The 12,921-nt window shown below is 52.2% G+C and overlaps 2 protein-coding genes across 7 annotated transcripts; both read left to right on the top strand.

The window, feature by feature from the left end:
• Positions 1–2,532: 2,532 nt before the first annotated feature.
• On the top strand, positions 2,533–7,153 carry CIRBP (cold inducible RNA binding protein). Of its 6 annotated transcripts, none has more exons than XR_009726538.1 (8): positions 2,533–2,680; positions 3,282–3,390; positions 3,484–3,590; positions 3,933–4,071; positions 4,161–4,245; positions 4,360–4,424; positions 6,752–6,856; positions 7,003–7,153. XR_009726538.1 is itself a non-coding variant. In XM_061360331.1 (7 exons), the coding sequence occupies exons 2-7, from the start codon at positions 3,288–3,290 to the stop codon at positions 4,859–4,861; spliced, it is 516 nt and encodes a 171-aa protein (XP_061216315.1). In that variant the 5' UTR covers positions 2,533–2,680; positions 3,282–3,287; the 3' UTR covers positions 4,862–5,603. The 6 variants fall into 6 exon arrangements, 4 of the variants coding, with proteins under 4 accessions (XP_061216315.1, XP_061216242.1, XP_061216154.1 ...); XR_009726533.1 differs by having other exon boundaries at positions 4,357–4,424; XM_061360331.1 differs by lacking the exons at positions 6,752–6,856; positions 7,003–7,153 and adding an exon at positions 4,845–5,603.
• A 1,880-nt stretch (positions 7,154–9,033) lies between these two features.
• On the top strand, positions 9,034–9,850 carry FAM174C (family with sequence similarity 174 member C). The gene is made up of 2 exons (XM_061360630.1): positions 9,034–9,421; positions 9,685–9,850. The coding sequence occupies exons 1-2, from the start codon at positions 9,111–9,113 to the stop codon at positions 9,848–9,850; spliced, it is 477 nt and encodes a 158-aa protein (XP_061216614.1). The 5' UTR covers positions 9,034–9,110.
• Positions 9,851–12,921: the final 3,071 nt, after the last annotated feature.

The following is a 12,921-nucleotide window of genomic DNA, read 5'->3' as shown; positions in this document are numbered from 1 at the left end:
AGATTTGGATGGAGGCTGCGGGGAACCCCTGGCTGAGTCCAGCCTCACATTCCCTCATTCCTTGTGATCCCATCAAACACAAAGGGCTGGGTCTGTGGTTAGTGTTTGCCGCTCTGCTGCTTCAGCTGCTGCTTGCAGGAGGGGTGGTCCTGCTGCTGTGCTTAGGTGCAGGGGGAGGAACATGATGCCAGAACACAGAGCACATGCGGGCAGCTGAGCAGGAAGGTTAACAAGGCTTCAACACTGACCTGCATTGGCTTTGCATGAGGAGTTCAAGTCGGTTAAAACCCATGTTTGTGCCTTCACCTTTGCAGCAGGGATGGTCTCTGCAGCAGGCTGGCGGCACTGTTCCTCCCCATCAGCATCCCAGCGTGGCCATCCTCATCCTCAGTGCACTTGGGAACCAGCACCATGCATCAAGGTCACTTCATGCACGCTCATTGTGGGCCACAAATGCTCCCATTAAAGTGTCTCTGATCTAATCCAAGTGCCAGGGAGGCAAGCTCAGCACTGGGCTCTCCTCTCCCTTCTCAAAGGGCAAAAACTGACTTGCAGCCTTCAGCGGCAAAGGAGCCTCCTTGCTCTTCCTTGGATGATGGAGCATGCAGAATTAGGTGGAATTAAAACCCATCCCAGGCTTACTCAGTAATTCAAACCCAGAGTTTGAAACCAAAGAACCCTCCTCAAATCTGGAAGCATAAATCCTTCTTTCACAGTTTCACCCTGGTTTTAAGGGCTCTAACACTGAGCGGTGAACCTTTTCTTCTCCTTTTACTGCAAAACATAGTGGATACACTCAGTTGTGTCTTAGATTGGTTTGGGTTGGAAGGGACTTAAAAGTTCATGTGTGTAACATGTATATAGTTGTTCATTTGCTCTCAGGGCCAGAAAGTTATTAAGCTTTATCACAGCAGGGAAGGGTTGGTACTTCGTCAAGACTGGTTTTCACGTGCTGGTCCTGTAGCACTGCAACACAGAACCGGGTGGTGTGGTGAGAACTGCGCTGAGGAGGAACGAAACCCCTCTTTTTGTGTGTAAGCAGCTGAGATTGGGGGTGAGTTCGATACCGAGATTCCTCTGTATTTCATAATGACTATACAGTGCTTGCGTCCAAAACAACCCTTTTCCTGGAGACCCCAGGCACTAGGCTTCGGTAGATACAGACAGGTTAAAATAACAAAAGAGAGAGGAAAAGCCCCATTTCCTTGCTCTGGGCTGCACAAGGGTTCTGGTGGCTTTCCCAGAACAATAGTGGGCAGAAGCCTTCGTGTTTCACTGCGGTCTCTGTCAGCGCTGGGTTAGGAAACGCATGGCGTTATCTGCACACCCACAGAGCCCTGCTCTCGGCACCTCCAGCAGCACTGACTATTCCGTGCCACCCTGCTCCGACCAGGAACAGCTCCATAGGGGGAAGGAGCTTGGAATGTGCATCCCGCTGCTCGCCGGGAAGGCCGTTTCCAGGCAGGGCGGACACGAGGTGACCTCCGGGCCCAGTCCAACCTTGGCCTCTTCCTTTCCCCGAGCTCCTGCCCACGCTTCCTCTGCTGCGTTTCCTCCTGTCAGATAAAATACAACAATTTTTAACCAGTTTTATGTTTTCTATAGTGATCGTAGGGAACAACTGGAAAAAGCTTTATTTTTAGGGCTTTCTGAACCCATCCCTTGTGTTCAGCTTTGCCACATTTTTCCCTTTCAATAAGGAAGTTTTTAATGCTGAGGACATCCTTACCTTAAAGAAAACACCCCTTTTCACTATTTATTAATGGGCTGAGCAGAGTTTTATTATTGCTGCACACCCCCCCCCCCCCAGCTTCATGCTATGGAACCAGTGAAGCAGCTGTGTATTCACTGGTCAGGGTGCAGCGGCATGCTGTGGGGACCATTCCCCTCCGCTGCCACAGGAGCTGGGACAAGGCAGAGCTGCAGTGAGCGGAGCCGCCCCGGGAGGCTCTAGGGCAGAAGACGCGGCCATGGGCCTGCTCTGACAAGAGAACTAACCGCCATGCCACGGGGCCACGCTCTGGGAGCCAAGGCCTGGGGAGACGTGGGGACAGCTCGCCCTGAGCGCCTCGCTCTGAGGAGGGGAGAGCGGAGGCGCAGGGCGCTGCGGGATGGCGGAGCGGGAGCCCCGCTGCCGGCGGCAGGACCGGCCCGGAGGCCACGGGGAGACCGGGCCCAAGATGGCGGCGGCCCCTCAGGCGGCCCCTTTGTCTGCAGCAGCCACCGCATTGCCGCGAAGGGCGCGAAACTGGGGCAGCGCGGACACGCCCCCCGGGAGCCGCGGCAGCCAATCAGCTGCCTCCACTTCCTTCCTTCTCACAGGGGCTCTCCCCGCCAATGGCTTCCGCGCTCCCAGCCAATCGGCGCCGCCCTCCGCGCCCCGCCCACACGAGGGAGGCGGGGCCGGGGGAAGGAAGCTGCGGTTTTGTGCTCGCGCCCCCCGCCCCTCGCCCCCCGCCGCGCTCATGAATATTAACGAGCTCCGGCCCAACCAGGAGGTGCAGCGGCGGCAGCGCTTTGGTGTCGTCACTCGCTCCGCCCCTCAGCGGGATTAATCTGCATATTCAGGAGGTGGGCGGAGCAAACAGTCGCCGTTTATAAGCCACCGCCCCGCCGGCCCCATTGCACATCGCGTTGAGGCTTTGAAGTGCTGCGTGGACGCTGCTGCGCCAGGGCACCGGTAAGGCGCCCGCGGGCTGCGGCCGGGCTGGGCCGGGGCGCTCGGAGTGCTGGAGCGAAAGCAAACGTGTGTTAGGCGTGCAGGGCTTGTTCCCGGGGGTAATCCGGGCATGGCGCCCGCCCCGCGGCGTAGCTGTCCTCCGGGACGTGCGGGGAGCCCGGCGGAGCTACCCCGGCTGCTTGCCGGGCAGGAGAAGGGACCGGGAGGGCCGGAGCACTCCTTCGGAAACAAAATGGCGACAAGCCTCCACCGTGCAAAATGGCGGCTGGCGGGAGGAGGGGCGGCGGAGTGCGCGTGCGCCGGTGGGCGGGGCGTGAGGGGCGGTGCTGGCGCTGCGGGGCGCGCATGCGCGGTGGGACCCGGGGAGGGGGCTCCGCGGCGGGGCCTGAGCGGCCTCAGGGCCCCGGCCCGGGCCTTGTCGGGGCCGAGGCTCCGGTGGCCCCCGGCCTCGGGCTTGCTCCATGAGCAGAGCCGGTTTGTGGGCTCTTTCCTATAACATAAATCGCCGCTTCCGTGGAGGCGGAGCGTGTGCCCTGTGTGAGGCTGTTGAAAACGGTTCTAGCTTTGTGGAAGTATTTAATCTGGGATGCTGCCTCCGCAGGTCAGAATGGCATCAGATGAGGGAAAACTCTTTGTCGGAGGTCTGAGTTTTGACACCAACGAGCAGTCGCTGGAACAAGTCTTCTCTAAATACGGACAGATCTCTGAAGGTAAGGCTGCAGCGCCCAGCTGGATGCTCCCATCCGTTTGTCTCATCGCACTGGTGCTCATGGCTTGGGGTTTTTTGCTTCCTTTCTTTATAGTTGTGGTGGTGAAAGACAGAGAGACTCAGAGGTCCAGAGGTTTTGGCTTTGTCACTTTTGAAAACATAGATGACGCTAAAGATGCGATGATGGCCATGAATGGGAAGGTAAGGAGGCTTTGGAGCAGCTTTATTTCCTATAGCATACTAAGAGAAGCATGAGGGTTATGTAGAGCAGATGAGTAGTAGAACATTAACACAGTTTAATTATGAGTCGTTAAAGTTGTACAACGTGGCTTATATGACTAAAAAATAATGCTGCTTTATAGGAATACCTGTGTATACCTGAAGCATTAATTGTGTATCTGCATTTATTAATTAATGTGAAATAAAACTATTGTAAGAACTGGTAGCATCGGATGCTGCATAGCTGGTAGTAAAAGCCTGTAACCCATTGCATGTATTTTTTTGCTGTTTAAATACCAAATCGGTGTGTTTTCTGTGTGCCAGTCTGTAGATGGACGACAGATCAGAGTCGATCAGGCTGGGAAATCATCAGAGAACAGATCCCGCGGCTACAGAGGGGGCTCTTCTGGGGGCAGAGGCTTTTTCCGTGGGGGCAGAGGTCGGGGCCGTGGCTTCTCCAGAGGTGAGTGGACGTGGGGGGCACTTGAGCGTGTGGGGCAGTGGTGGTGTTTGTCGGGATGCTTAGGAACCCATGACCTGTGTTTGTTCAAGGTGGTGGAGACAGAGGCTATGGCGGAAGCAGATTTGATTCCAGAAGCGGGGGATATAACGGCTCCAGAGACTACTATAATAGCAGGTAAAGTCATCCCACGTGCTAGTTGCAAAGCTCTTTAAGCCCGTTGCTTCTTGGGCATATGTGTCAATAGGCTCCAGGAGCAAATATAAAGCGGGTGACTGTTTCTCACAGCAGGAGTCAAGGTGGCTATGGAGACAGGTCATCAGGAGGATCATACAGAGACAGCTATGACAGTTACGGTAAGCCCTGGTTCAAATGGGAACGATGAGTACGTTTGCTGTAGGAACTCTAAACCTTCTGACCCTGTACTTTGAGTCTGGAGATGCTCAGTCGGACTGTACCGCTATTGCCGTTCTTGCCCGTAAGAACCAATCTGTCAGGCTTTGGACGTGGTTGTGCCAGTTAAGTTTCTAATTTGTAATGCATGTGTAGGAGTTGCTTGGATCTAAGGCAAAGGGAGCTTTTAAAGTACATTCCTCAAGCTTGAGACTAAAGACAAAACTCGGATGCCCTAACAAACTTTAATCAAGGGTGGGGGAAGTTTCTCTTGCGATGTAGCCAAACTTAGCACTAGCTTCTGAAATAATGCAAGGGAGTAAAATGCTGGAACTTGTCTATGCTTCAGTGCCTTTACAATTGTGCCTGCTTCTTGTCCTCAGCTACACACAACGAGTAAAAATCCTTCCTGACTCAAGATCGTCCTTCCAATGGCTGTATTTATAAAGATTTTTGGAGCTTCGCTGAAATGGTTATTGTGTAGTACATCTACTTGTATTTCCACTTTTGTAGTATTATCAGTTTGAATCTTGTCAAACACAGCCTGACAGCTTCTGATACGAGATGGTCTGATTAGACTTTCCTTTTAAGAAAGCTCGGCTTTCAAGTGTTTTTAATCTTTTTTTGAAAGCACTTCACGTTTTATTTTGCCCTCCCATGATGAGCCAAGGTGTTTTTTCTTTTGCAAGTGGTGAAGTTGGGGCCCCGAATCAGTTTTCTTTTGAGATAGAAAGGACCTTTAATTCAATGTTCACTGGAAGCTGAACAAGCTGTGGACTTACCTTTTCTTTTTTTAAGTGCATTACCTTCGTCTTTTGTAACATTCCTTTAGTGTAGCAAGGTAGGAATGCAGCCTGGGTACAAATTGGAAGGCAAACCACCTTGATATATCTAAAGAGAAACTTGCTTGTATGTTCAACCTGCATAACGGTATTTTTACTGTTGTAATGATGTAAATTACCCAGAAATAGACTTGCAAACTTACCATAAAAGAGGTTCTTGAAAATGTTTATTTATATTGTCCTTTTTTACTGGAAGAAATAATGCATATTCCATTGATATTGTATTTGAAGTGGTAAAGGATTCTTGTATACAGTTTTCTTTGGCTTTACGAAGCCTATTAAAAGACCGTCTGAAATGAACTCTGCTCCTGACATGTACATTTCATTGCACAACACAACCCTTGAAGACAAAAGAACAGTCTTTAGTAGAGGATGTCAGAGGAGAAGCAAGTGGCAGTGTAAGAGCGAGCCAGAGTTACTGACCAGCTGCTAGATTCTAATCTGAATCGGTCTTGACATGTGAACTGAACATACTTTCACATAGGAGGACTGAAAGCACACGCTGTTGGATGCTTCAGCACTCAAAGCCTAAGTCAGCAGCTGAGGGAATGCCAGTGTTAGGTAGGATGATTGATGTTTCCTTAATGCTGAAGTAGCCTACATTGACAAGCTGTAGTAAAGAATCAGTCCTTTGGTAACTGGACTCGGTAGGAACTTGACAAGTGTTCACTGGTAGGTAAATTGCCGTGATTAGGTAGCTTTGTCATTGCCTTACAAGTTCTAAGAATTCTTTGCTAGCATATGAAAACTGCAGTGTCCTTGGAGAAAAGAAGTGTTGTGCCTCCAACAGAAACCTCTGAGACGAAAGCTGCTCTCTTGGCTAGTTCATATGTGGAAATAGTCCTGTAATTCGAGGTAACTCCTTTTGCTCATGTCCGCATCCTTCCTCTTGTTGAGAGCTCATTTGAAAGTCTAATGTACCTGTGAAAATATTCCTTTGGCAATTTTGGTCAACTGAGGGAAAAATTGTAACCCATGCCGTATGCAACCTTTGGCTTGTGGCACAACTTCGGTTCCACAGATCAGAGATGGGCATGCAGTCATGTCTTGCTAGTAGGTATGGAAGCAAGATGGGAAATGAATTCCCTGACTCGATATGTGTTCATCTATTGAGAATCTTTCTAGACTTCATTAAGTTGCTCACTTTAATTGTAGCTTTCTTTGCCATCCTACTTGTTGCCATTAACTTTTTCCCATAGCCCACACCTCCTAAGCAGCCATGTCAAAGTGGTTAACTCTCTGCTTAGGGATCAAATGATTCATTGGCTGGTGTGTCCAAGGCATCAGCCAGCCCGGAACAGTTTTCCCAGACTGTGCTTCTGTGGTGTGATGGGTTCAGCGAATGGCTTGTGAAACCCTTGTATCTGATGTGACTCGTGCTGGGGGAGGCGGGTGGCAATGTGAAGTCTCCAGTTGATACCTCTATTAATGCACCTTTGCTTTGGCAGGCTGAAGAGAGGAGGGATACTCAACACGGAAGCTGAGTGGGGATTTGAGGACAGGAGAGCCTTCGTTGTGAGGAAGCGGGACCAACACAGGAGTTTGCCAACCAGGTAAGGTCTCTTCAGTCCCTCTGCCTGAACCAGCAGCTTCTCCCTGGTTCTGTTAGTGGTGATGTCAAAACTGGTGGGGTTTTTTAGGTGAACATTTCCATGGCTTTTTGTCTCCCTTTAAATCCAACGTCTTCATTTCATTGCAGCAATGAAATGTATCAGAAGACCCAGAAGAATGGCTGCTGACTGGAGAGGTGGAGATGAAGAGCTTGGAGCAGGGGTGTTTCTGATCTTTTAAATATATAGATCAATGGAACAAGGCACTTAAGCTGGAATAAAATACTGGAATGTGGAAAACCCCCATGGAGCTCCATAGTGCTTTCGTGGGGAAAACACAGGAATACTGGATGTGGCCCAGGTGTACAATAGGATCTGGGTATCTGGTGTATAGCCCAGTTAAAAATACACAATGAAACCTGTGCTGTTCTGGTTGGGGGGGAACAGAGAGCAACTTCAAGGGCAAGTTCGAGGGAGAAAGTCAATTGCATTTCATAACCTTGTATTACATGAGGGTTGTGCATCTGCAGAACTTCAGTAGCTGAAGGGAGCTGTTGGATGAGAAATGACATGAACAAGGAGTTGGGGTTTGTAGAACAGAAGCTGATCTTCCCGTTGAAATGGTAGAAAATACAAAAGTCATTTGCACTTAAGTGCTAAATCTGGTTTTTGAGCTTGGGTAACGATTTCCTTCCCCATGCATGGGAGCAGTTGAAGTTCTGCTGATGAAAGCTCAGGTGTCTTTCTGCTGCTCACAAAGGTAGCAGCTTCGTTGACTTCTAATTCCCACTGGCCTGATGGCCTGGCATGGGGCTCCAAAATGAGACCTGCCAGAACCCCTCTGTGACCTGATGCTCAGGAACAGCCAGCTCTTGTTCCCAGCTCAAACCTGAAACCGTGGCAGCTCAGTGATGAGGATTTACACTGCCAGAGAGGCTGGTGGCTGTGAATGTGTTTTAGGCAGCTTTAAAGAGAATGGGGCAGGAGACTGCACTGGTATTGTAGGCAAGGAGGAGGGTTTCTGATGGTTTCTGCTACCCTGCCCACCTTTTTTTGTGTTGAAAGAGCAGTTGATTGCTTTATCCTGCCTTTTCCCCTTTGTACTGTTACCTCTCTGGCTTTTGGTTGTGCTTTGCCCTGCTTGAAGGACACTTTTAATAGTGTGTTATGCAAAGAAGCCTGCTCGTACAGCCCGAGTGTCTTGGGAGACATCACATGGGTCTGGTGCAATGACAATGAGTGCTGCAGGGTGTTTGAAGGGCAGAGTTGATGGTGTGTTCTCTGGTCTAGGCTCTAAAGCCTGGTTATTGAGGCAGGCTGGGGCTTGCCAACCTGCTGAGGTGTAACCGCTGCTCCTGCTCTGCTGCTTGAGTCAGCTCCCCTGAGCAGGCAGCAGTGATAGAGGCAGGATGCTTGGCTGGTATAAATGAACTAAGTGGTATTGCAGCTTTAAAACCTTGTGTTCTCATTGAGAGATGCTGGGGAGTCCCAGGCACAAAGGAATTTGTATGGTGGTCTTGCTGCTCAGGAGCCATCAGGACTATGAGGGGCTGCTTGTGTCTATGGAATGGGGATGATTATGGAGCTTCTTTACTCAAACCCTTTTTTAACCTTTTTCATATTACCTAAATGAATGGAATTTTAAACCAGCCACCACATTTTATATCCAGTAATGCATCAATGGGATGTGCATGGTACTGGAGGATTATATCACAATATATCCCAATATATCACAATATCCTTTGCAGTCGGGTGATGTTTAATCCAAGCTGGAACCACCAAGTGCTATTTGAAAGACCTTCCTTGACACCAGGTGCTGAAACGCAGGCAGACTCCCTTGATAGGTGCAAACCAGGCAGTGCTCATTGTGGTGCTGGGTGGGTTGAGGGAGCAGGGATACGGGGCTGGATGCGCGATGGAGGGGCTGGGGTTTGTTAAGGCCGTTCCTATACAAAACGCCGTTCGCTTCCCCGCCGTGTGCCCGGGGGAGCTCGCAGCTGATGAGCTGAGAGTGCGGGGTGAGGAACACCGGTGCTGGGAGCGGTGGGGCCGAGCGGGGAGCGGCCGCCCTCGGAGGCGGAGCGGCGCCCGTCGGTTGCGGCCTGCGGCTGGGCCAGCCCGGCCCGGAACGGTGCTGCCCCGGAACGCGGCGTGCGGCTCCACCGGGCCTGGCCGGGCCCTGCTCTGCGCGGCACCGTCCCACCGCCTTCCTGCGCCGGCCCCGCCGAGGCTCCGCTCCACAGCGCCCGGCCCGGCCATGCTGCGGCCGGGGCCCCTCTGCCTCCTCCTCCTCTTCCTCGTCTTCCTCCTGCCGCTGCCCCACGGCGCCCGGGCCGCTTCCCCCACTCCTCCTCCCACCCCGGGCCCGAGCAACACCACCCGGGCGGCCCCGGGTAACGGGACGCAGCCGAGCCCATCGCTGGGCCCGCGGCGCCCGGCCGGGGCAGGGGCAGGGGCAGGGGCAGGGCTGCTGCCGGGGTCGGGGCTGCCGGTGCTGAAGCGGGCGGTCTATGTGCTCAGCGCCCTCTCGGCTCTAGCCGCACTTTATTTCCTCCTGCGGGCGTTCCGGTGAGTGCGGCCCGGCCCCGGGAACAGCCCCGGCTTGGCCCGAGCCCCGTTTGCTTTGGGTTCCCCCTCCTTCCCCCTGCCAGGCCGGAGCTCTGCTTCCCTGCGCACCCATCTGCATCCCAAGCGCTTCCCTGCGCATCCCCCTTGCATTGGGGGTGAAGCGGTGCCGTAAACTCCCACCGCTGTTAATTACCGCAGGTCATTAGCAGCCATGAAACGCCTCCCGGCCCCGTTTCCCTCACTCTGCGCTCTGTGTTCCCCAGCCCTAGGTCAGAGGGAGCCAGAAACGAGCGAAAAACTCATTTCAGGTTGAAGAAACCTCAGCGGAAGAAATACGGGCTCCTGTCGAGCTACGACGAGAGCACGGAGATGGCCTCGCTCGACAGCGACGAGGACACGGTGTTTGAGATGAGGAACCTGCGGCGGTAAGCGCCTGGGTCGTGTGTTTCTCTCTCCTCCTTTCCTAAGGGTGTGGGAGCTTTGGCACAGATCCCGTAACGAGATCTGCATACATTAACACCCCTGTGTGTGGTCTGCCTGTGTTGGCACACAGGCTTCATCTCGCCTTTCTTCGTCTGTGTGACCAAATGCACTGAAAGGGACGTACCCCGGGTTGTTTGGAGCACTGCTTTGTGCTCAGCTGGCCCCTAGGAGGGACCGAGCCCGTGTGTCCAAGCTGAGGCAGGAAAACAAAACCTCCTTGTTTCAGTATAGGAACTTCCCCTAAGCTAAACCTCCTGTTGCCGTTGAGGCATCCGTTCCTGCTTTCCCAGTGCTGTGATTTCACCCCCTGGATGACACCCGTCGGGATTCTCAGGCAGGTTTGAGAGGCTGAGGAGGAGCTGATGAGTCGTTGCCTGGGTGTGCTGGCTGCCTGGCCCCTCAGCTCCCCCAGCTGTCCTGAGGTCGGTAGTGATCTGCCACGCTCTCCCATCACACTGATGTTTGGTATCTTCTTCTTTCCAGATGATTTGGGACCAACGGCGCAGACTGACCAAAGGGGCTGCCAGTCCAGCAGGATCAGCAGTGCTCGAGTTTTGTGTTCTATATTTGCTTCAAACGACTATTAATGAACAGTGCAAACACTTCCATAGCTGGGGCGGGGGAAAGGGGACCAAACCTGTTTTCTTCACACCCATTTTTAGGGAAAGGCAGAGCTGCAAGCTAAGGGATGCTGCCTTGGGTGCTGTTACCTGCATAGGGAGGTGCTGAGGAGAGCGTGACTCCTGGATGGATGCTCAGCATTTGTAATCTTCCCCCTCTGGACTCAAATGCTGCAGCTGTGTGTTTTATAGGTGTTCATATCCCTCTCTACTTCCTGTGGCTGTCAGCTTGATGTAGCAGGCGAGTGGATTCCTTTACAGGCTGCTCCTCGTTCCTTCATGCAGCATTAGGTTACTTCTTTTGGAAGTGTCTCTGGAATCAACTGGTAGGAGCTGGGAGAACTCCTGTTGTCTGTTACACTAGTGCTGGGTGTGGATAGCGTCCTGTCAGTTCCAAGTATGAGTTAAACGCGTCCATTTGCTTGTAGTTGCAGGTGAGCAGTTACACGAGGTAGTAACAGGTCGTGACATGAGTTTACAAAGACATGTTTACAAGCAAAAGGTGCCACTTAGCCCTGAGGAGCAGGTCCCCAAAAGAGGAATCAGGCTTGTGGGGTGTTCAGACTGTTCCCATGGGGTGCTCACCAAGCTGTGGGATGCTGAGCTGCTCTCTCTGTCTGTGATCACCTGAGGAAGAGCTGGAGCCCTGCAGTCTGGCTAGGGCACCTTCACTGCTGGTGTGATGAGTGACCTGTCTGAGCATCTGATAGCTGGAAAAGCAGGACCCAAACCCCTGCAGGTTGTGACTCTTAAACCAAGACAGCCCTGGCTCAGATTGACTCTGTTCTTGAAGGGTACTGGAGTTTCACTCCATTTGCTGGTACTCACGCTGTGTCCCAGTGTCTGCCCAGCAAACTGGGATGTTTCTGTGCAGCCCATTGTGTTCGTATTTGGGTTCTTAGAGTCCAGGACCAAATGTGAATGTGTTAGAAAGGCATTGTTAGGTGGAGCTGCTGCTACAATGGTGAAACTGCCTGCTCAGTGCTCATGTTTAGGGCACATTTTAGGCTTGAAGGGAAGGCCCACCCTTGAAAACTATGGGTACTGCAGACCTGTATCCTCAGGTCCCACCCCACCCAAAACTGGTAGTGCCTTTGTTAGGAGAACCCAAGGGAGTCACCCTGCAGGTCAGGGAGTTCCCCCATTGACCTCGCCTTTGAGATGAAGTTTGAGACAGCTTTGGAGTAATGGTTCCTTCCTTTTAGTTAGCAAATCCACTGCACATAAGGGGACAAACCTCAGCAGAAAGAGCTGTCCTTAACCAAACAGCAAGGGCGGTTCTGCAGGGGGTCTCTGGTGCTCTGAGGCCCCTCGTGCAGTGGCTGAGGGAGTGATGTGTGATCGTGATGCTGTCCAGTGTGAGGGGCAGCGTTTCTCTGTGCAGTGGGTGAGGTTTCCTGGAGAAGCATCGCTCAGGTGCTGTCTTGCACACGTGCAAAAGATTTTGAATATATATATATATATATTTTTAGTAATGCTGTCATGTGAACACAGCACCTGGATGTGCCCTAATTTCATATCATTTGTATCCTTTCATGCCTCTTTTAGGTACTTTCTGCTTGTTTAGCTGATGCGGAGATGAAAGCGTTCGCTGCGTTCCTCTCTGAGGATGGAGTAATGGCTAAACCTGGCCGTTGCTGCCCCTTGGGTGATCAGAGAGCTGATGTGTTTGATTCGTGGTAGCGTGTCTTCCTTGATCCTGCATAGCCCGGCAGGCCTGTGCATGTGCTGATCGCTTCCTCTGCCTCTTCAGCTCCCTGTGCAGAGCTGAGGGCTCTGTGCCAGAGCCGGGTCAGCCTGGCTCTGCTTCAGCCCACTGCCATGCATGCCTCTGCTCAGCCATTCCTTGGCCTTTCTTTACCCGAGGCAATGAGCTTGATCATTCTTTAGGCTCTGCTCCTTGTTAGACAGGTGGGGGTTGCAATTTGGCCGTTTCCTCACCTTGCAGGAGTGGATGATCTCTTTTTTAGTATTAAAAGTGGGGTGGTTTTGATAAGAGGAGACCTCGAGCCGCAGGTCCTGCAGCGAACGTGGTTTTTGCTAGGATTTGATTTGGCTGTAATAGATAATTTAGAATTTGAGCAGGGAAAGGTGTGGAAGGAATGAGCCAGAGCACATAATGAGGCCTGGGTTTTGCTGCTGTGTATGCACATGGTAATGGAGGATCTGCCAGCCCAGGGGACACGGCTCTTCAGAGTCTTTAAAGGGTAGAGAGGAAAAAGGTGATGGTGAGGCTATAGCATAGCATTGCAATCCCTTCTGCTCTGATCCTGTTTTGTCTGGAGCCTGGTTTGAGCTGTAATCAATGCCCCTGTGTGGCTGTTTTCATTTCCCCCTGAAGCATCCTGAACCTTGGAGGCCTGGGCCTGGGTTTGCTCTTTGCAGGCCAGGACCTTG

This window comes from Neopsephotus bourkii, unplaced genomic scaffold, assembly GCF_033783945.1.
Source record: "Neopsephotus bourkii isolate Nb327-2 ecotype Australia unplaced genomic scaffold, CSIRO-AGI_Nbou_v1 NB_2, whole genome shotgun sequence".
In the NCBI taxonomy this organism is placed as follows: Eukaryota; Metazoa; Chordata; class Aves; order Psittaciformes; family Psittacidae; genus Neopsephotus; species Neopsephotus bourkii.
The sequence above is the reverse complement of the archived record's forward strand: the minus strand, read 5'-3'. Positions and strand labels throughout refer to the sequence as shown.

Bases quoted from the DNA above. Each gene is read 5' to 3' on its own strand.
- FAM174C (XM_061360630.1), top strand. From the start codon at position 9,111: ATGCTGCGGCCGGGGCCCCTCTGCCTCCTCCTCCTCTTCCTCGTCTTC. The intron at 9,422-9,684 runs GTGAGTGCGGCC...TGTGTTCCCCAG, and splicing joins TTCCTCCTGCGGGCGTTCCG to CCCTAGGTCAGAGGGAGCCA.
- CIRBP (XM_061360082.1), top strand. From the start codon at position 3,288: ATGGCATCAGATGAGGGAAAACTCTTTGTCGGAGGTCTGAGTTTTGAC. The intron at 3,391-3,483 runs GTAAGGCTGCAG...CTTTCTTTATAG, and splicing joins ATACGGACAGATCTCTGAAG to TTGTGGTGGTGAAAGACAGA. The intron at 4,072-4,160 runs GTGAGTGGACGT...TGTTTGTTCAAG, and splicing joins GGGCCGTGGCTTCTCCAGAG to GTGGTGGAGACAGAGGCTAT.